At 43.7% G+C, this 20,672-nt stretch overlaps 1 protein-coding gene across 1 annotated transcript in view; it reads right to left on the reverse strand.

Moving 5' to 3' along the window:
- The window catches only part of LOC129698183 (transmembrane protein 182-like), a 33,362-nt gene extending 13,877 nt beyond the window's left edge, over nucleotides 1–19,485 (reverse strand). The window contains exons 1-2 of the mRNA XM_055637136.1: nucleotides 19,169–19,485; nucleotides 2,757–2,942 (exon numbers count right to left, since the gene is read on the reverse strand). Coding sequence (XP_055493111.1) covers nucleotides 2,757–2,942; nucleotides 19,169–19,321 — 339 coding nt within the window. The 5' untranslated portion in view covers nucleotides 19,322–19,485. The remainder of the gene's footprint in view (nucleotides 1–2,756; nucleotides 2,943–19,168) is intronic.
- Nucleotides 19,486–20,672: the final 1,187 nt, after the last annotated feature.

Raw genomic sequence — 20,672 nt, forward strand, 5'->3', positions numbered from 1 at the left:
GAGACATGAGCTAACTCTGGCACCAGAAATACAGTGAATGGCTGGAAGAAATTGCCTCCACATAGAACTTTCACATCTCCACAAAAGGAGTCATTTGGAGGGAACAGTGCAATAAGAGCCTCCCATCTTAAACCAAAACTCAATATTCAAAAAAGAAGAGAAACCAATTACATCTTCCTTGGTTTCTATATCATGCGGAATTCATTCAAACTTCTGCTGCCCTGACTGTTAGAAGTCTACTTCTACCATCAGTCTTGTAATCACTCTTGTAGTCCAGATCTAGATTGATTCTTGGGATAGCGATGATTCCCTGATAGAAATTCTCCTCCCTGTATTCAAATCGCAACATAGCCTTGCTCAAACTATTTTTGTAGCCTCCTCGAGTCCTTTGTAGTGGCTGCATTCCTCTACCTGCTCTCTGTTTTAAGCCCTCCTTTAACAACCATAGCTAATTAATCAGCAATAAACCCCATTCAGCGAAGTTGGTGAAGCAAATTAACCTTCCTCAGTCTGGGTCCCAGATTCTGAAATTCCATCATTAAACCTCTCTGCTCTTTACTCTCCTCCTTTAGGACATATGTATAATATCTCATCACTCCCAATTTTGTAGTTGCATAAAAAGCCTCTCTACAGTTTTGGTTAACACACTGCAGGAAGGATTGGGAGGCTTTAGGGTGAATGCAGAAGAGGTTCATCAGGAAGTTACCTGGACCGGTGAATATTAGCTAGAAGAAGAGGCTGGACAAAGTTAAATTGTTTTCTCTGTAGCATCGGAGGTTAAATCGTGCCCTGATGAAAGAACATAACGTTGTGAGAGGTATAGATAAAGTGGACAGTCAGAGTCCCACAATGGGAATGTCAAGTAATTGAAATCATAGCTTTAAGTTGAGAGAGGTAACATCTAAAGGAGTAGTGTGTAGGAAGGAACTGCAGATGCTGGTTTACAGTGAGGATTGACACAAAGTGCTAAAGTAACTCAGCGGGTCAGTTAGCATCTTCCAGTCTGAAGAAGGGTTTCAACCCAAAAGATTGCCCATTCCTTTCCTCTAGAGATGCTGCCTGACCCACTGAGGTACTCCATCATTTTGTGTCTTAACATTTAAAGGAGATTTGTTTTACAAAGAGAATGGTAAGTGCCTGCAATGTGCTGCCAGAGGAGATGATAGAAGCTGATACAATGCAATGTATAAGAGCATTCAGACAGGGAAGAAATAGAGGAAAAAGCACCATGTATGGGCAGAAGGGATGTAAGCAGATTGGTATCATGGGGCGGTGCAGAGACAGTGGGCCGAAGGGTTGTCTATTAACTCATTATACATATTCTCACAATGTGGGAACAAAGAACTGCAGATAGTGATTTATACCAAATATAGACACAAAGTGCTCGTATAACTCAACGGGGCATCAACTCTGGTGAAAAAGGATGGGTGATGTTTTGTTTCAGAACCCTTCTTCAGAGTCCCGATCCGAAATGTCACCCATCCTTTTTCTCCAGACATGCTGACACTGAGTTACAACACCACTTTGTGTCTATTGTGCATATTCTCACAGTGGTTTACCACAGTAAAAGCATCATATAAATATAGAGTCATTTGGCCAACTATAAGTATTTGATCGCAACTGAGAAGATTGGGGGATAAGACAATATGTGCTTTGCTATTTGGCTGATCTTTTTGTTTGATTGTCAGAGGTTATGGGGAGAAGACAGGGAAATGGGGTTAGGAAGGAGAGATAGATCAACCTTGATTGAATGGCAGAGTACACTTGATGGGCTGAATGGCTTAACTCTACACCCATCATGTTATGATTGCAAGCTCGGCGTAGGTCATTCACTGCCCTTATTTCATCATTTTATTTCTTCCCAACGTTGCTTAAGGCGAGAAGCATGGAGCCCAGCTGACACCCCTCTCACCCAAGAGTTGAATAACCTGTTTGCCAAATTCATTTAACTTGAAAACATCATGAGTCCAGGCCAATAAATTCCCAACGTGGGGATTTTACATCTTTTTACTGTGGTGGAACCTCAGTGAAATGTGGTCTAGCACATGAAACATTCAGGATTGTCTTCAGATAACTACTAGACAATCTTTTGTACATGACCTCTGTTGCAGAGCTGGTAGGTGTTACTGAACCCGTGAAATGTCAGAGCCCAGAACTTTCATTTTATGGTGTATTTGCACTTTTGATGAGTACAAGGTGTATTTAATTCCCCTATCATTATTCTTCATATTAAGGGAACCGTGAACCAAATGATACAGGTTTAAGGTTGGGGGGGAAGATTTAATAGGAACCCAAGGGGCAACTTTTTCACACGGTGGGTGTATGGAATGAGCCGTGGGTATATGGGATGCACGTACGATTGCAATGTTTAAGAACCATTTGGACAGGTACATGGATAGGATAGGTTTAGAGGGATATTGTCCAAGTGCAGGCAGGTGAAATTGGTGTAGATGGGACATGTTGGTCGTTGTGGGCAAAGGGCCTGATTCCATGCTGTGTGACCCTGACTATGACATAAAGATGAAAACTATTTGTTTTGCCACAATAAAGTTCACAATAAATGTATCTTTTCCTGATATACACATTGTGTAATGTAAGCACTTCTAAAGAGCAGTGACCTGTTGGGCTAACACGCCTGCCAAAATCACAGCTCATTATCATGGGGTATCACTCATTGTATATAGTAATTTGAAGTCTTATCCAAAAAAAATTCACCCTGCATTGTAACTGTTTATACAATGCAGATTGGTTCTTACTTTGCTGTGGTAACTAGATATTTCAGAAAAGTGCTCGACTTTCTTCAATGTTTCAGCAATACTTCGTCGTTGAATGTGTCGTTCAACCTGGTCTCCATATCCACTTTGATTCCACGAGTTCTTTGACAGCTGATTTACTTCATCTAATATTTGAGTTGGCTTCAATTCGTTGCCAGCTTGAAACTCCTGTAAAGGATACATCAATTTTCAAGGATTTTTTCGCATTGAGAAAAGGTTTAGGTTTAGATTTATTATTGTCACATGCACTGAGATACGAAGGAAAAACTTTGATTTGCATGCCATCCAAACAGATCAGATATGCCACACATGGAAAACATTAATTTAAACTCAAGTACAATTTATAGAGCAAAGAGGAAGAAAACGAGTGCAGACTTGTTTTTTGCAATTGTAGCAAGTCAGTTTCATAGACAAAGTCCAATGTCCAAAAGGGGGTAGATGCAAATCAAACAGTACCCCATTCTATGGAAGGACTGTTCAGAAGCCTGATAACAGAAGGGTAGAGGCTATTCATGAGTCCGGCAGTGGGCACTTTCAAGCTTCTGTACCTTCTGCCCGATAGGAGCAGGGAGAAAAAGGAATGACCAGGATGGTCAATGATGGGACTTTTGGTCTGTGTTATGGACTGAGCTATATTTCCAACTCTGCAATTTGTTGCAGCCCTGGGCAGTGCAAAGCCCATTATATAATTAACAGGAAATTCATCAAGTCAATTAAAAGTTGTCTGAAAAGTGCAATGAATTTGTTTCATTGAGTTTGTTTCCTTGAATGATATGAATCCATACTGCAACATACAGTTCAAAAGTTTTACATTTAGGAATATATGAATTATCCCACAGCAATCGAAAAAATGCTTAATTGCCAAGGTGCAAGGTAGCGCAGCAGTAAAGTTGCTGCCTTACAGCGTCAGAGATCTAGGTTCAATCCTGACTATGGATGCTTGTCTGTACAGAGTTTGTACATTCCCCCCGTGACCTGCATGTTTGTTCTCTGGGATCTCCAGTTTCCTCCCACGCTCCAAAGATGTACTGGTTTTTAGGCTAATTGGCTTGATAAAATTGTAAATTGTCCTTAGTGTGTGCAGGATAGTGTTAGTGATCTGTGGGTGGCACGGACTCGGTGAGCTGAAGGGCTTACTGTGTCTCCAAATTAAACTAAACCTCATACAATGCAAGTTATTTACTGAAGGTATCAGTTCCCTTTTCTGAGGGTATTTTTGCAAGTCTGGGTTGCATAACAAATGTTTTGTAGTATTCACCATCCTGGGTCCATGCTTTGCCTTGCCATCGTTGTGATTTCTCTCTCACCACCTTTCGTGGCACATTGATGGTAGTTTTAATGCTGTTTAGTGCCCTTCTACAGAACTTATGTATTATTACCTTTGCTGCCAGTTTCCACCATTACTTCAACACAATCCATTTTTGACTATTTTTTCATTTCCCTAATTCCCCTACTTCTCAGAACAATCAGCAGCCATTGTCCATTATAAGCCCACTAAGACCTACCAATACCTTAACTACACTTATTCCCACACTGTATTCTATGAGAGCTCTACTCTATTCTTCCTGTTTTCCTGTCTATACCTCTTCCTGAAGTGATGTGGAGAGTCTGGTGGGAGAGTCTAGGACGAGAGACCATAGCCACAGAATAAAATGATGTACCTTTAGAAAGGAGATGAGGAATTTCTTAGGTCTTTCGAGTGTGGTTATGGGGAGAAGGCAGGAAAATGGAGTTGAGAGGGAAAGATAGATCAGCCATGATTGAATGGCATGGTATACTTGATGGGCCAAATGGCCTAATTCTGCTCCTATAACTTATGATGAGTCACCCTCCTCTCTTCAATCTTCCATTTCTGATCACAAGAGATTAGTGTGCAAAATTATAGCACGTGGTATGGGGGTAGGATATTGACATGGATAGAGAACTGGTTGGCAGACAGGAAGCAAAGAGTGGGAATTACTGGGTCCTCTTTAGAATGGCAGGCTCGGTGCTGGGACGCCAGTTATTTACCATATATATTAACGATTTAGACAAGGGAATTAAATGTGACATCTCCGAGTTTGTGGATGACACAAACCTGGGTGGCAGTGTGAGCTGTGATGAGGATGCTATGAGGTTGCGCGGTAACTTGGATAGGTTGGGTGAGTGGGCAGATGCAGTATAATGTGGGTGAATGTGAGGTTATCCACTTTGGTGGCGAGAACAGGAAGGCAGATTATTATCTGAATGGTGTCAGGTTAGGAAAAGGGCAGGTGCAACGAGACCTGGGTGTGCTTGTACATCAGTCACTGATAGTAAGCATGCAGGTAACAGCAGCCATTGAAGAAAGCTAATGGCATGTTGGCCTTCATTGCGAGAGGATTTGTGTTTAGCAGCAAAGAAGTCCTACTGCAGTTGTACAGGGCCCTGACGAGACCACACCTGGAGTATAGTGTGCAATTTTGGTGTCCTAATTTGAGGAAAGACAATATTGCTATTGAGCGAGTGCAGCGTAGATTCACCAGGTTAATTCCCGGGAGGCGGGACTGACATATGATGATAGAATGGGTCGACTGGGCTTGAATTCACTGGAATTTAGAAGGATGAGAGGGTATCTTATAGAAACATATAAAATTATAAAGGATTGGACAGGCTAGATGTGGGAAAAATGTTCCCCATGTTGGGGGAGTCCAGAACCAGGGGTCACAGTTTAAGAATAAGGGGTAAGCCATTTAGCACTGAGATGAAGTAAAATTTCTTCACCTAGAGAGTTGTGAATCTGTGGAATTTTCTGCCACGGGCAGTGGAGGCCAATTCACTGGATGTTTTCAGTTAGGGCTAGTGGAATCAAGGGATATGGGGAAAAAGCAGGAATGGGGTACTGTTTTTAGATGATCAGCCATGAATGACAGTGCTGGCTTGAAGGGCTGAATGGCCTACTCCTGCACCTATTTTTCAATGTTTCCATCAGTACCTGTTTGTTCTCCCAAAGCACCTACTTGAAAAATGTAACATCTTCCCTTTAATCTTTTCCCTTCAAACCATCCAGTCCTAAACATTGTTTAGTTTAGAGATGCCACTGACCCACTGACTTCATGCTGTCCAATGATCACCTATACACTAGTTCAATGTTATCCCTGTTTCGCATCCTACACACTAAGGGCAGCTTACAGAAGCCAATTAACCTACAAACTTGCACGTTTTTAGAACATGAGAGGAAACCAGCGGGAAACCCGGAGGAAGTCCACGCAGTCTCAGGGAGAACGTGCAAACTCTGCACAGACAGCACCTGTCAGGATCGAACCCGGGTTTCTGCAGTGTAAGGCAACAACTCTACCGCTGTGCCACTGAGCTGCCCCAGGACATCTTCCAGCTGCTACATTACTGCCTTTGGGGGTGAACACTGAATTCAACAGTCTCAAAATATCAACCATTCTAGTCCAGTCGTGGATCTCATTGTTCCAGAATTCAATTTATCCTATTTGCTCTTCTCGCCAGTTTTGTTTGTCTCTTCTCATCTGCATCTTTCTCAGAAGTGCCTTTTGTTATCCATAACCTTGAACACCTAGTTTCATTCAGCAACTCTACAATTGACATAATTCAGCATCTCATAGTCTTTATTCCATTGTCCAGCTGACTTTTTGTTCTCCCTGCCCCTTCCCCCTTTCCCTACAACTTAATGCTTAAAGTTTTTAATCACCAACGTTTTACAAGATCTGAAGCAGTAACTGTTTTTCCTTTCTCTGTGGACACTGGCTGACCTGCTGAGTATTTCCAGCCTCTTCTTTTGTGATTAAAAAAGGTTGTATTTATAGAATGCAGCAGATTAAATTACAAATGATTAACAGAAAACAAATCGGCTTACAGAGATTTTAAAAGCATCTGAGTGTTTAACTATAGTTCACCATTAACTGAGTCATGGACCAGTAAATTTAATGTTTATATCTATGTTTAGACTTTTCTAAATTGATGTACTTAATGTTATATCTCCAGAAAGCTGACAAATTAACAGCATTGGCCAATTATTTAGTTGAAATACTTCTGGTTAATGTGATGCTCTATAGGACTTTGGTTCGGCTGAATTTGTGCAGTATTGCGTGCAGTTCTGGATGCCCCATTACATGAGAGATGTGAAGGCTTTGGAGAGGGTGCAGGGCAGCTTTACCAGAATGCTGCCTGGATTCGAGGTTTTCAGCTGCAGGGAGAGGCTGGATAGAATTGGATAGACAACATACTAAGGGCAATTTACAGAAGTCAGTTAGCCCGCAAACCCGCATGTCTTTGGGATGTGGGAGGAAACCGGAGCACTCGGAGAAAACATGTGGGCACAGGGAGAACGTTCAAACTCCACACTGACAGCTCCCAAGGTCAGGGTGGAAACTGGGTCTCTGGTGCTTTGAGACAGCGACTCTACCAGCTGAGCCATTGTGCTGTATTGTGCCAAAAAATTTAAAACTGGCCGCGACTAAAAATAGGTTGGCATTTTAAAAATCGATAATTTTTTAGTCAAAGCCTGTTGCGATGCTAGTTGAAGATGGTTGCCGGAGGTTGCAGGTAGTGGGAGGTCTTACCTTCCACTATTGCAACCTCCGGCAACCTCCTGCAACCACCTGCAACCACCTTCAACTAGCATCGCAACCGGCTTCGAATAAAAAATTACCGATTTTTAAAATGCCAACCTATTTTTTGTTGAGACCGGTTTTGAAATTTTTGAAATAATCGCCAGAACATAGAAGAAGCAGAAACCACTTTCGAACATTATGGAGACTGACAAAAATCTCCAGGAACCGCACGGAAACCTTAGGTGGGGCGCAAAGTCTCCAGAGGTTTCCGTTCAGGTTTCCTAAGTGGGACAGGGGTATAACTCTCTATCTGAAGAAGGGTCTCAACCCGAAACACCTCCTATTCCTTTTCTCCAGGGATGCTGCCTGACCCGCTGAGTTACTCCAGCATTTTGTGTCCACCACGATTTTAACATGTTTTAGCCTACTTTTAACAAGCGTTTCTAAGTGCACAAAGACATTTCATCTTGCGATGTCAGCTGACCACAAGTAAGATTTCCCAACAGTAGAATCTCAGTGTCTCCTAAAGCATCCTCTTCTGTCAGAGCGAAACTGAATGTGTAGAAAGGAACTGCAGATGTTGGTTAAAACCAAAGATAGTCTGATGAAGGGTGCTGACCCGAAACATCACCCATTCCTTCTCTCCAGAGATGATGCCTGTCCCGCTGAGTTACTCCAAGTGTTTGTGTCTATCTTGAAGTGAAACTGAATGATCTCTGATGCCATGCATGAAGCAAAAGATTTACTGAGTCTTCACATGGCCTACCACTAGAAGTGAGAGAGCCACCTTGATAAGACACAGTAGTTATCTCCACCCCTACTCTCACCACTGGAAGCAGTTTAGTTTAGTTTAGTTTATTTTGTCATGTATACTGAGGCACTGTGAAAAGCTATTCGTCAAAGACTATATGTGAATACAATCAAGCAGTCCACAGTGTTTAGTTTAGGTTAGTTTAGTTTTATTTATTATTGACATGTGTACCGAGGTAAAATGGACAACTTTTGTTTGCGTGCTATCTAGTCAAAGAACAAACTATACATGAATATAATCAAGCCATCTAGAGTGTATAGATAAAGGCTAAAGAGTACACCCTTTAGTGTAAGAATTAACATTGAAGACCAATAATGTCCGATTATCGGACTACACTTCTTCCCACCCTGCTTCCTGTAAGGACTCCATCCCCTACTCCCAATTCCTCTGTCTATGCCACATCTGCACCTAGGATGAGGTGTTCCACACCAGGGCATCGGAGATGTCCTCATTCTTCAGGGTACGGGGTTTCCCTCTTCTATTATAGATGAAGCTCTCACCAGGGTCTCTTCTATACCCCGTAACTCTGCTCTCACTCCCCATCGCCCCACTCATAACAAGAGCAGAGTCCCCCTTGTCCTCACCTTCCACCCTACCAGCCGTCACATACAACAAATAATCCTCCAACATTTTCGCCACATCCAACAGGATCACACCACTGGCGACATCTTCCCATCTCCTGTCCTGTCTGCTTTCTGCAGAGACCGCTCCCTCTATACCTCCCTGGTCAATTCGTCCCTTCCCACCCAAACCACCCCCTCTCCTGGCACTTACCTTTGCAACCGCAGGAAATGCTACATTTGTCGCATTACCTCCCCCCTTGACTGCATTCAAGGACCCAAGCAGTCTTTCCAGGCGCGGCAGAGGTTCACCTGCATCTCCTCCAACCTCATCTATTGCATCCACTGCTCTAGGTGTCAGCTGATCTACATCGGTGAGACCAAGCGTAGGCTTGGCAATCGCTTCGCCCAACACCTCCGCTCGGTTCGCAATAACACCGTCCTTCTCATATATTTTTCCCTCTCAATCCCATCTCATGCCTTCTTCCCATAATCACAAATACTTTGCTCCACTGGAACAAGGACAAGGATACCTAGTATAAATACTTAAGGAAAATTGCTCAAAGTGTTTACACATTTTTGCCAGTTTATCTCAAGTCAGGAAACAGTCGTGCTGCTGGAAATAATCTGAAGACCCCTGGTAAAATGTGAGTTTAATAATCTTCTTGCATGGATGTGCAGGTCCAATACACTCCAAGACTTCTGCTGCCTCGGCAGGGCTGTCAGCATAATCAAGGACCAGTCTCATTACCTGTCACTTCCACTTCTACACCTCTCCCATCAGACAACAGGTACAGAAGTTTCATACCTCCAGATTTAGGAACAGTTTCCTGCTGTTATCATGCAACTGAAGAGTCCTCTCATCAGCTAGAGTGTGGTCCTGACCCATCTATCTCTTTGGAGACTTTAATTGGACTTTATCAGATTTCAATGTTATATTTTGCTCTAAAGGTTGTACCTTTTATCTGAGCACTGTGGATGGCTTGATTACATTCATGCATAATCTTTTATTTGACTGGATAGCATGCAAACAAAAGCTTTTCACTGCAGCGCGGTACATGTGGCAATAAACTAAATAAACTAAACAAAAAAATATTTTGATTTGCACAAAAATGTGAAGATATTTTCCACATAACTTGCTTTGCTAGACTCAGTCAAGCAATGAATTGTGCAAGATTTATGTCTATTTGTTGAATGAGGTTTATATTCTGACTGAAGAAGGGACTCGACCCGGAACGTCACCTATTCCTTCGCTCCATAGATGCTGCCTCACCTGCTGGGTTACTCCAGCATTTTTGTCTACCTTCGATTTTTCCAGCATCTGCAGTTCTTTCTTAAACAGGTTTACATGGTAGTGACTACAATGCAGTAGAGTCAGCCGAGTAGTGATGTCAATGCAGAAATGCCCCAATTGTCCAGACTTTTGAACAAACCATAACAATGCACGAATACTATATCTGGCAATTTAGGAAGCTATATTGGTGCAGCAGTAGAGTTGCTGCCTTACAGTGCCAGAGATCTGTGTTGGAACCTGACAACGAGTTCTGTCTGTACAGAGCTTGTACGTTCTCCCTTAATTAGTACAGAGATTATGTGAAGAAGGCAAGTGAATGGGGTTAGGAGGGACAGATAGATCAGCCATGATGGAATGGCAGAGTAGACTTGATGGGCTGAATGGCCTAATTCTACTCCTATTCCTTATGACCGCGCGGGTTTTCTGCAAGTGCTCCGGTTTCTTCCAGACTCCAAAGAAGTACAGGTTTGTAGGATAATTGGTTTAGGTACAATTGTAAATTGTCCCTAGTGTGTCGGATAGCGTTGGTGTGTGGGGATCGCTGGTCAAAGTTTAATCTGATTGCTTGATGGATTGTGAAAGCCATTGGAAATCAGGAAGGAAATCATCCCCTTCCATCTGCTCTCCCACCACATGGTTTACATGCAATTCCCGACACACTGTCTGGTTAATTATTGATGCTCTAAGTGAAACGAGTGATGTTCAATAAATATTATGATACCAACAGAAAAACTGGAAGTCACCAGTAGGTTAGGTGATGCCAAGAGCAGTTCTTCCAAGCAGATGACCTTACATCAGAACTAGAAGTAGTTTTGATAACATCATGACCTATGAATAATTCAAAACAATGTTGGAGATTTTGGGGGGGGGGGGGGGGGGGGGGGGGGGGGGGGGGGGGGGTGGGGGGGGGGGGGGGGGGGGGGGGGGGGGGGGGGGTTGGGGGGAGGGAACACAGCAAATTTGGACAAGGCCTTCGATGCATAGAGAACTGTGGAAACGACCCATCTCACCCCTGCAATAGGGTCCTGAACCAATATGTCACCCATCCATATTCTTCAGAGATGCTGTTTGACCTGTTGAGTACCCTGCCCAGAGTAGGGGAATCGAGAACCAGAGGACATAAGTTTAAAGTGAAGGGGGAAATATTTCATAGGAATATGAGGAGTAACCTTTTCAACTAAAGGTAGTGGGTGTAGGGAACAGCTGCCAGAGAAGGTAATGCAACGTTTAAGAAACAATAAGACAGGTACTTGGATAGGACAGGTTTTCATACTGTAGGACTATAACTCAGGAGTCATAGTCAACCAAGATGCCCATCCAAACTTGTCCCATTTCCCCGCATTTGGTCCATATCCCTCTACACCTTTCAGTAAGATTTCGCTACAGTAATGCAAACTGATCCCATGATATAATTTGTGAAAAAGCTGCACGTGAATAATGTGTAATAAATGTAAGCACATTAATTTTTCAGGTTTCTAGCTATTGTACACAATTCAAGCACTTGCAGATTAGTAATGAATTCATAATAAAACTCACATTGAGCTGAATATAACAATGTGAACAGTAAGGAGCAGCAAGACGGTACGGTGGTAGAGTTACTGCCTTACAGCGCCAGAGACCCAGGTTCGATCCTGAATATGGATGATGTCTGTATGGAGTTTGTTCATTCTCCCCATGACCTGTGTGGATTTTCTCCAGGAGTGTGGGAGGAAAGTTCAGGTTTCCTCTCACACTGCAGATGTACAGGTTTGTAGGTTAATTGGCTTGGTAAATTGGTAAATTGTCCCTAGTGTGTGTAGGATAGTGTTAATGTGCAGGGAGCGCTGATCAGCGCAGACTCGGTGGGCTGAAGGACCTGTTTCTGTGCTGTATCCCTAAACTAAACTAAGTAAGATCCATGTCATTATTTACAAAGTAATTATGATTATTTAATACAATTTAATTTTCATTCCCAGGATTCTTATTGAAATATATTTCAGTTTAATTATAAAGCCGATTTAATATAAAGCTGATGCTGAATAAAAAAGCTTCTACATTTTACAATCAAGTACTCTGTACTCCATTACTTGTGCGTCACTTGGTATTCTCAAGCTGAACAAATGTCCCATTACTTTTGTTCATGTTATAGGTCCAGCCTGTCGTGGTGCTAAGAAGAAGCAGGGGCTTCCTTCTTTTTCTTAACAAAGCTACATTTAACAGCTTGTGCATTGAATCTTAACAGACCAGGCACTCTTTTGAACCAGGAAATTGGATTTTCTCCAGGGGCTCCAGTGTATTGGAAAAGCTTGCATGGGCCCCATGACTTTTGGCTGATCTCCAGTTGAGAGAGAGAATTCCACTATTGAGCAGAGATTAGAGAGGGATTATGAAAGCGGCTGCTTCAAATGGGTGTTACTCAGTCACACAGAAGTATGGGGAAGTATTAGTATGTGGTTCTATGTGGCGCAGTTTCTCGGCCAAATGAACAGGTACACCTATGGTTTGGGAGGTGATAGGGTTTATGAGTACGATGAGGTTGGGTCAGAACATAAGGACGCAAGAATCAACGGTGGAAATAGGCCATCCTGCTCATTGCTGATCTTCTTTCTCAATGCCACATTCCTGCACTCTTCCCGTCACTTGATCACTTTATTATCCAGAAATCTATTAGTCGCCGTTATGAATGAACTCAGCGACTGAACATCCACAGCCGTCTGAGGTCGAAAATTCCCAGATTCCCCACCTAAATAAAGGGATATCTCCTCTTAGCTGGAGAGCTGCCTTGATGGTCAGAGCACGTGTTAAGCAAAGCATTTGCCTAGTCTGACCCTTGTTCTCACTAAAGTAGAGGGGGCCACATCGGGAGCACTGAATGCAATAGACAAGGTTGGGTGAGGTGCTTGTAAATTTGATCTCACCTGGAAGTTGCTGCTAGGGTCCTTGAATGGATGACAAGCTTGCAAGAGACGGAATGGAAGAAGGTGGCGCTGCCTCGACTCCACCCCCTCCCCATCTCCTGCAAAGACGCTGCCCCCTATCCGTCTTTGCCACGTCCACTCTAAACATGAGTGTTTTTATTCTATGACATCTTTGATGTTCTCATTCTTTCTTTAGCAAGTGTTGTTTATAAATCTCAATAGTCACACCTTAACAATAGACAATAGACAATAGGTGCAGGAGTAGGCCATTTGGCCCTTTGAGCCACACACTCCTACGCTCCTGAGGAAAAAAAACTCAGTCTATTCAGCCGCTCCTTATGTCAAACCCTCCATTCCCTGTAACATTCTCGTCAATTTTATTGCAAACTTTCCAGTTTAATGACAACTTAAACAAATGGGAAGGGTATAGCCATGGCTAGCCTGAGAGAGATGGGGCAAGAGTAGGGTGATAGTTGAGGGTGAGAGAGGAGGGGAAGCTTCATGGCTGGCGAGAGAGAGGAGGGAGAAGTCATGGCAGGAGTGAGAGAGGAGGGGCAGGTCATGGCTGGGGTGAGAGAGGAGGGGCAGTACTGAGTGGGTAGGGAAGAGAGGAGGTAATGGGTGGGATGAGAAATTAGTTGCAGGAGTAGGCCATTCGGCCCTTCGAGAATGGGGTTCAGTTACAGTTGGGTGAGACAGAAGAGGCAAGAGTCATGGCTGGGGAGGAAGAAGGGGCAGTCATGGGTGGGGTAAGAGGAGAGGAGAATCAGTTAAAGGGCAAAGAGCAGGAAGAGAAGGAGATACATTGCAGTAGGACCTATCAACATTCGATGCTCAGAACAATCCATGGCTGGCACTCTGTTCCACCATGTTCTGCAGGTAAACTGGTCACCTAGCACTGTATGGATTAACATGCTATTTCCTTGTCTGTCCCTCTGTCAATGAATAGTCCTTTCGTAATCTGTGGATAAATGTGATTACGGTACATTCTTCTGAAGTACTGAAATATGAAACCCAATGCAGGCTAGTACTCGAATATCTGCTTTACGTGTGGCTTTGTTTCTCCCTCACAAATGTAAGTTTCCACTTGAACATTCGTTTTGATCTTTGTTATTGCTGGACTTCAAATCTAGTTTTATTTTCACTTTCCAGCTTTTGCCAAGCAATCGTGGAACTATTCAAGAAACACTCCATTATATTTTACCCTTCTAACTGACTTATTGTACGACCCATGCGTAATTGCAGATAATGCTCATTAAATTGTTGGTATGCACGCACTCCCAAGTGCTCCATGGTTAATAGAGACACAAATCAATTGGAGTGAAAACTATTGTACAATTGTTGAGCTCACTTCCATACAGTGAGAAAAGGTGGAGAGAGAGAAACAGATAGATAGTGCAGGAAAGAAAGAATGAGAAGGAATAAGAGAGGGCAAGAAAGAAAGAGAGGGCAGGAAAGATGTAAGGAAAGAAACATATTAGAAGGAAAATAACACAGGTAGAAAAAGCAACACTTTCAAAGCTAAAATAATAATTAATATCAGAAAGAAGTCAACACCAAAATTGTAAAACTCAATTAAGAGCGATATAACAGTCCATTAAGAGAAGATATAACAAGCCAATAAAATTCAATTTAAACTACAATAGACAAGCCCTAAGTTTTTTGGTGAGGTTATTAACTTTTCATCAAGTAACTATCCCAACTTTGTGCTGTCTTATCTACTTCAGTATCAAGTGATTTGATATTATACTGCCTTGGCTCTTTCTGGAGGAGACCACTTGTTCATTATCTTCCTGACTATTGTTTAAATGAACATATCCAACCAACAAAAGTCCCCTTTTTAATCTAAAATGTAATGTAAACTTAATGTATCGTAAATGTAATCTAAATGTAACGTAAGTAAAATCAAAAAGTTTATTCTAAATCAATCCAAATCATTTGATTCCTACATATAAAGGTATTAGGGAATGATGGAATTTGCCAACATCTTAAAATTTATAGATAAAAGCTTAGAACAGGGAAAGATCAATTTTGTAGATTGCCCTTACAAAATCTTGCCCCAGAGTGCCTAACACACGTAAAAGGCCTGTCCCACTACAGCGACCTAATTGGCGAGTTAGAAGAGTTTGACCTCCTTCGACTATGTTGAAGACTAGCTTCGACTAGCTTCGGGAAAATTGGACACCAAATAATGGAGAGTGAAGATGACCTCCTTCGATCTCCTTCGACCTCCCTTCGACTATGTTGAAGACTATCTACGACTACCATTGATTACCTTAGACCCCTTGATTACCTACGAATAACATGCCGACCTACTACGACCTACTTCGACTAAACCTACGAGTAAAAAAAAAACAATTTTTACTATGGCGACCTTTTTTTACTCGTGGGCATTTTTCAGCATGTTGAAAAATACGCCGTGACGTAGCTGAGGCCTAGAGTACGCGGGGACTACTTTCAAGATTGAAAGAGAGTTACAAGGACCTCCTAGGACCTCGTGTCGACTATCCTGCGAGTATGAGTCGAGGGCAAACTTTTCTAAACTCGCCAATTAGGTCGCCACAGTGGGACAGGCCTTTAAAGGGGGCTTTCCCACTGCGACGACCTAATCTGCGAGTTAAGAAGAGTGTCTTTGACCGTCAGCATTGAAACCGTGAGCTGGAGCAACCGATCGCACACACACACACACACACATCGCAAAGGTGGGGGCCTGGGAAAGCAGGGGAGCGCTGTCTGAAATTCAGACCCGCGATGAAGAGGAAGGTAAGATGGCTGCACAGTGTACGGTAAGTCCTTTAGAGAGCACAGAGGGGGGGGGGAGAAGGAGAGAGAAGGGGAGAGAAGAGGAGAGAAGAGGAGAGAAGAGGAGAGAGAGGGGAGAGAAGAGGAGAGAGGGGAGAAGGGAGAGGGGGGGGGGGGAGAGGGGGGGGGAGGGGGGGGGAGAGGGGGGGGAGAGGGGGGGGAGAGAGGGGGGGGGAGAAAGGGGGGGAAGGGAAAGGGGGGGAGAAAGGGGGGGAGAAAAAGGGGGGAGAAAGGGGGGGAGAAAGGGGGGGGGAAAAGGGGGGGAGAAAGGGGGGGAGAAAGGGGGGGAGAAAGGGGGAGAAGGGAGGGGTAGACTGGGGGGGTAGAAGGAGGGGAAACACTTTTAAGAAGTTTAATAAAGTTTAGCAGGCATTTTACTTACGGATCGGTTTTCTTTGGTCCTGAAAACTCAGATGAACCAATCAAAATGCCCGGTCAGTGAAGGAGATTGCCTACGACTGCCCTCGACTGCCTGTAACTAAATAGCGACCCCACTCCACTGAGTATGCGGGAACTTCCCTCGAGCATGAAGGATAGTTCCGGTGACCTCCTAGGACCACGTGTCGACCATGCTGAGAGTTTGAGTCAAGGGCAAACTCATCTAAACTCGCAGATTAGGTCGCCGCAGTGGGACAGCCCCTTTAGTCTTCAACACAGAACTTTTTAAGTTTAGTTTAGAAATACAGGGCGGAAGCAGGCTCTTCGACCCACCAATTCCGTGCCGACAAGTGATCCCCACACACTTACACTATCCTACACCCTCTCGGGTAAATGTATAATTATACCAAGTCAATTAGCCTACAGACCTCTAGGTCATTGGGGTGTGGGAGGAAACCGGGGATCCTGTAGAAAACCCATGCAGGTCACTGGGAACACATACAAACTCCATACAGACATCAGCCAAAGTCTGGATCGAACCATCTCTAGTGCTGTAAGGCAGCAACTCCACTTCTGCGCCACCATGCCGATCTAGCAGACATGGTCTCAGAAACAGACGTGTGTGAATGGATGCATGAGTATGTACGTGCTCATGTGCATGCATACACACACTCTATACCAATCCTTTTAGCCAGAACCCTCTGAAATACCAGCATTGTATCCATTCATTCTAACAGTATATAGTTACCACATTGGAAAAATTACTTCCTTTGAAGGCCGAGGTTTTGAAACAGATCCATATCAAGTTTTAAACTATAGGCTCAAGTTATCTTTATCTTGGCCAATCAAGTAATTTAACACTGAAATGGGCATGGGCTACTCAAGATAATTTGGGTCCATATTTTGTTTGCAAATAACATGGCATTAAATTTTAAGATGTTTGCAAATTCCATCATTCCCTAATATCTTTATAAGTAGGAATCAGAATCTCAAGATCTGGATATGGCAAATAGTGCTATGATTTTACTCGAAATAAGACCACCTCAGCCTACTCTGAGTGCAAGTAGTCATGTCCCCAAGTTTATTTGATAATTATGTTGTCCGAGTGTTATTCATGAACTATTCTTAAACAGAAAACCTGAAACTTGGATTGTTTTCTCTGAAGCATCAGAGGCTACGGGGAGACCTGATAGAAATTTCAAAAATAATGTGAGGCACAGATAAGGGTGGACAGTCAGAACCTTTCCCTAGGCTGGAAGTGTCAAATGCAAGAGGGCATATCTTTAAAGTGAGAGGGGGACATTTTAAAGAAGATGTGCAGAGCAATTTTCTTTACACACAGAGAGTGGGAGGTGCGTGGAACTCAATACCAGGGGTGATGATGGTGTGAGCACATCCAATAGTGGGGTCTGAGGCTTTTCGATGGGTACGTGGATATGCAGGAAATGAAGGAATTGACCATCAGAACATGTTTCCCAGGGTTGAACTTCCAAAGACAAGAGGGTGTAGCTTTAAGGTGAGCGGGGCAGTTGAAACGAGATGTAGAAGGCACAATTTAGACACAAAGAGTGGTGGCAGTGGTGCCAGGGATGGCAGTGGTGGCAGATAAAAGGCTTTTCATTAAGAGGCTTTTCATTGAAATGCAGGTAAATGAAGGGATATGTACCATATGTGGGCAGAAGTGATCAGTTTAATTTGGCATGTTCAACATGGGCATTGTGGGGCGAAGGGCGTCTTCCTGTGTTGAACAGTTCTATATATACACAATATCTTATTGTAGAAAGGAACGGCAGATGCTGGTTTACACCGAAGATAGACACAAAATGCTGGAGTAACTCAGCGGGTCAGGCAGCATCTCTGGAAAATAGGAATAGGTGACGTTTCGGGTCGAGACCCTTGTTCAGTCTAGGGGTGCCAACTTTCTCATTCCCAAATATGGAACTAAAGGTCAAAATAAGGAACAAATTCGCGAAGGCAATTCATTGACCGACTCGGCCGTGGCTGGATGAATGATGAGTTGGCCCAGGTGCTGAACAGCACACAAAGCCCAGCCAGTGGGCCAGCTGAGGAGTTTTGGCCCGGGTCGCGCGACGTGGCACGCAAAGTCATCCAAGTCATGAACTGATGATCGGCCATGAGAAGGAGGGGTGGTGGTGTCGGCGGTAAGCGAAGATCTGAAGGTCAGACTGCTGGCTGGGCTGCCGACCGACGGGCCAAGGGCGAGGCTCTGCTGCTGCACTCCATGGGCTGCACTACGTCGGGACGGGTGAGGCGGGGCCGCACACGGCGCTCTGACCCGACAGTCCCCTCGACCCGAGCAGTAGCAGTCAAATACGGGACTAACCAACTTAGCCTTGTGGCAGGGGGTGAGCTCTATGTTGATAGGGAAGACACTGAGCTCCGTTGTGTACCTGTTTACGTTCACTCCCAAAGATCTTAGAGCAGCTCTAAGATCTTTGTTCACTCCTACCTGCATGGCCAACAATGAGAGCTCATCCTTCCATTTCCAAATCACTTCACCCACCACCATTTCATTATTGGAACAAAAGTACACTAAATGCTGAAGTAACCCAATCCATGTTCTCGAGAGACGATGCCTGCCCCCCTGCTCAGTTACCCCAGCACTTTGTGCCTTTCTTTAAATAAATCAGCATCTGCAGTTCTCTGTTTCACCACTAACATTCTCACATTCCCAAAGTCTTATAGAGATCTTCGGAGACAGACCCTTCCAGTGTCGCTCACGTATCTTAACTCGGTTGTTAAGTGTGGATTAACGGATCATTAACGAAAATCAACGCTTGGTACCAGAGTCTCTGGATAATATAGTAAAGACAGGCCACCCGTAATAACCTGCGCCTTCGTATAGCCTCCAGGAGGGAATGGTTTGCAAACTTGAGCTCAACTCTGATTTACAGGCCCCCAATAAAGTTACACATGCTCCAGGTTAAGTTACGGTAAACACATACCCAACTTTTCCGTTTTTTTTAATTTTAAGACTTTTTAAGTTCCGAATCTATTCTAAACGCTCATGCTTAATGCATATCTTCGATATAACTCTCCTTGCGCTCAAACTGCGTGCTTAGATTACAAATAGAGCTGTAACTCACAGACCTGACTCAACTCCGGTTCTGTGTCATTTTTTGGCAGCGCGCAGATTTCGGTAGCGAGCAGCCAGCAGTTGGTGCAGAAAGTCAACAGGGAAACAATAATGGCCAGAGCACTCAGCAACCTGGCGACGGCGGTCACAACATTTGAGCTTGACATGTCTTCCCGAGGAGAGAAGAGGCCAGCATCCGATCCGATCCGTCTTCAGCGCAGTGCAGAGTGGCCGGCGCAGGCTGGGTCTTCGCCCGGTGCTGCGATCAATAATAAGTCTGAAGATTGATGGGGCGCTGGAGAGACGGAGGGGGGTGGGGGTGAGGTCGTTTTTGGTGTTTCAGTCTATTAATAATTGTGAATACAAAGTGCTGAGTTTACTTTGGATGATCTTAAAGGTTATTTCTGTTTTGCAAGAATGGGAGGGAGGGGGGGGGGAGAGAGAGGGGGGGGAGAGGTGGGGGGGGAATCATGCAGCGACACATGCAGAAACATTGCCTTTTGGTCACCTTTGGAAGATGATGCAGAATTTGGACTATTTTCAGCATCTCCTGTTCTCCTTCACTTACCTGTTGCGATTCTCATAAATATATTAATGTACATGTCCCTGCCCTGTAGTCTCTTTCATTCTTCATGTCCTTCTTAATTCACGCCATTATACCTGCGGCAACCCTTCTTAATTACTTTCATTCTACCTGTTCATTCTCTCCTTACTTCTATACACTGCACCTGTTCCTGCCGTTCTTAATTTATTTCATTGTTCCTGCTCCTGCTTTCTTTAATCTTTTTCACCGTATCTTTTCATGCCCTCTTTCGTTTTCACAATTCCTGCCCTTCCTAATTTATGTAATTTATGGGTTATGTGCGATGGCATGAGAATGGGGTGAGATAGATCAGCCATGATTGAATGGCGGAGTAGACTTGATGGGCCGAATGTCCTCATTCTGCTCCAATCACTTATGTAATTGCACTGTTGCAAGCCTCCTTACTTTATTTCATTGTGCCTGTCTTTTCTCTCCTTAATCTTTTTCAGTATGTGTCCCAGCCTTCTTAATTTCTCTCATTGCACTTATTCCTGCTCACCTTAATTTCTTTCACTGCACCTGTTTCTGCCTATAATTTCTTTCACGGTATCTGTTACTGCCCTTCTTAATTTCTTTAACTTTACCTGTTTTTGCCCTCCATAATTTCTTTCATTATATCTGTTTCTGCCCTCTATAATTTATTTAACTCTACCTGTTGCTTCCCTTGATAATATATTTCACTCTACCTGTTGCTGCCCTGCAATGGGAGAGGTGCACCACTCCATTGCCTTCCGCAGACCTGTCCTCACTCTCTCTAATGTTGAACATACTGGCTAGAGGCCCCTGCAGATTCCAGAGCCTTTAAACAGCTGCTAATGTTGATTTACCCATGGCTGTTTATTAAATCGGAGCACAAAAGTGCTGATGCTTGAAATCTGAAACAATTTTACAAAGCAGAAGATGTTGGGAAATACCCAGCAGATCAAGCAGCATTT

Source organism: Leucoraja erinacea, chromosome 6 (genome assembly GCF_028641065.1).
Source record: "Leucoraja erinacea ecotype New England chromosome 6, Leri_hhj_1, whole genome shotgun sequence".
Taxonomy (NCBI): domain Eukaryota; kingdom Metazoa; phylum Chordata; class Chondrichthyes; order Rajiformes; family Rajidae; genus Leucoraja; species Leucoraja erinaceus.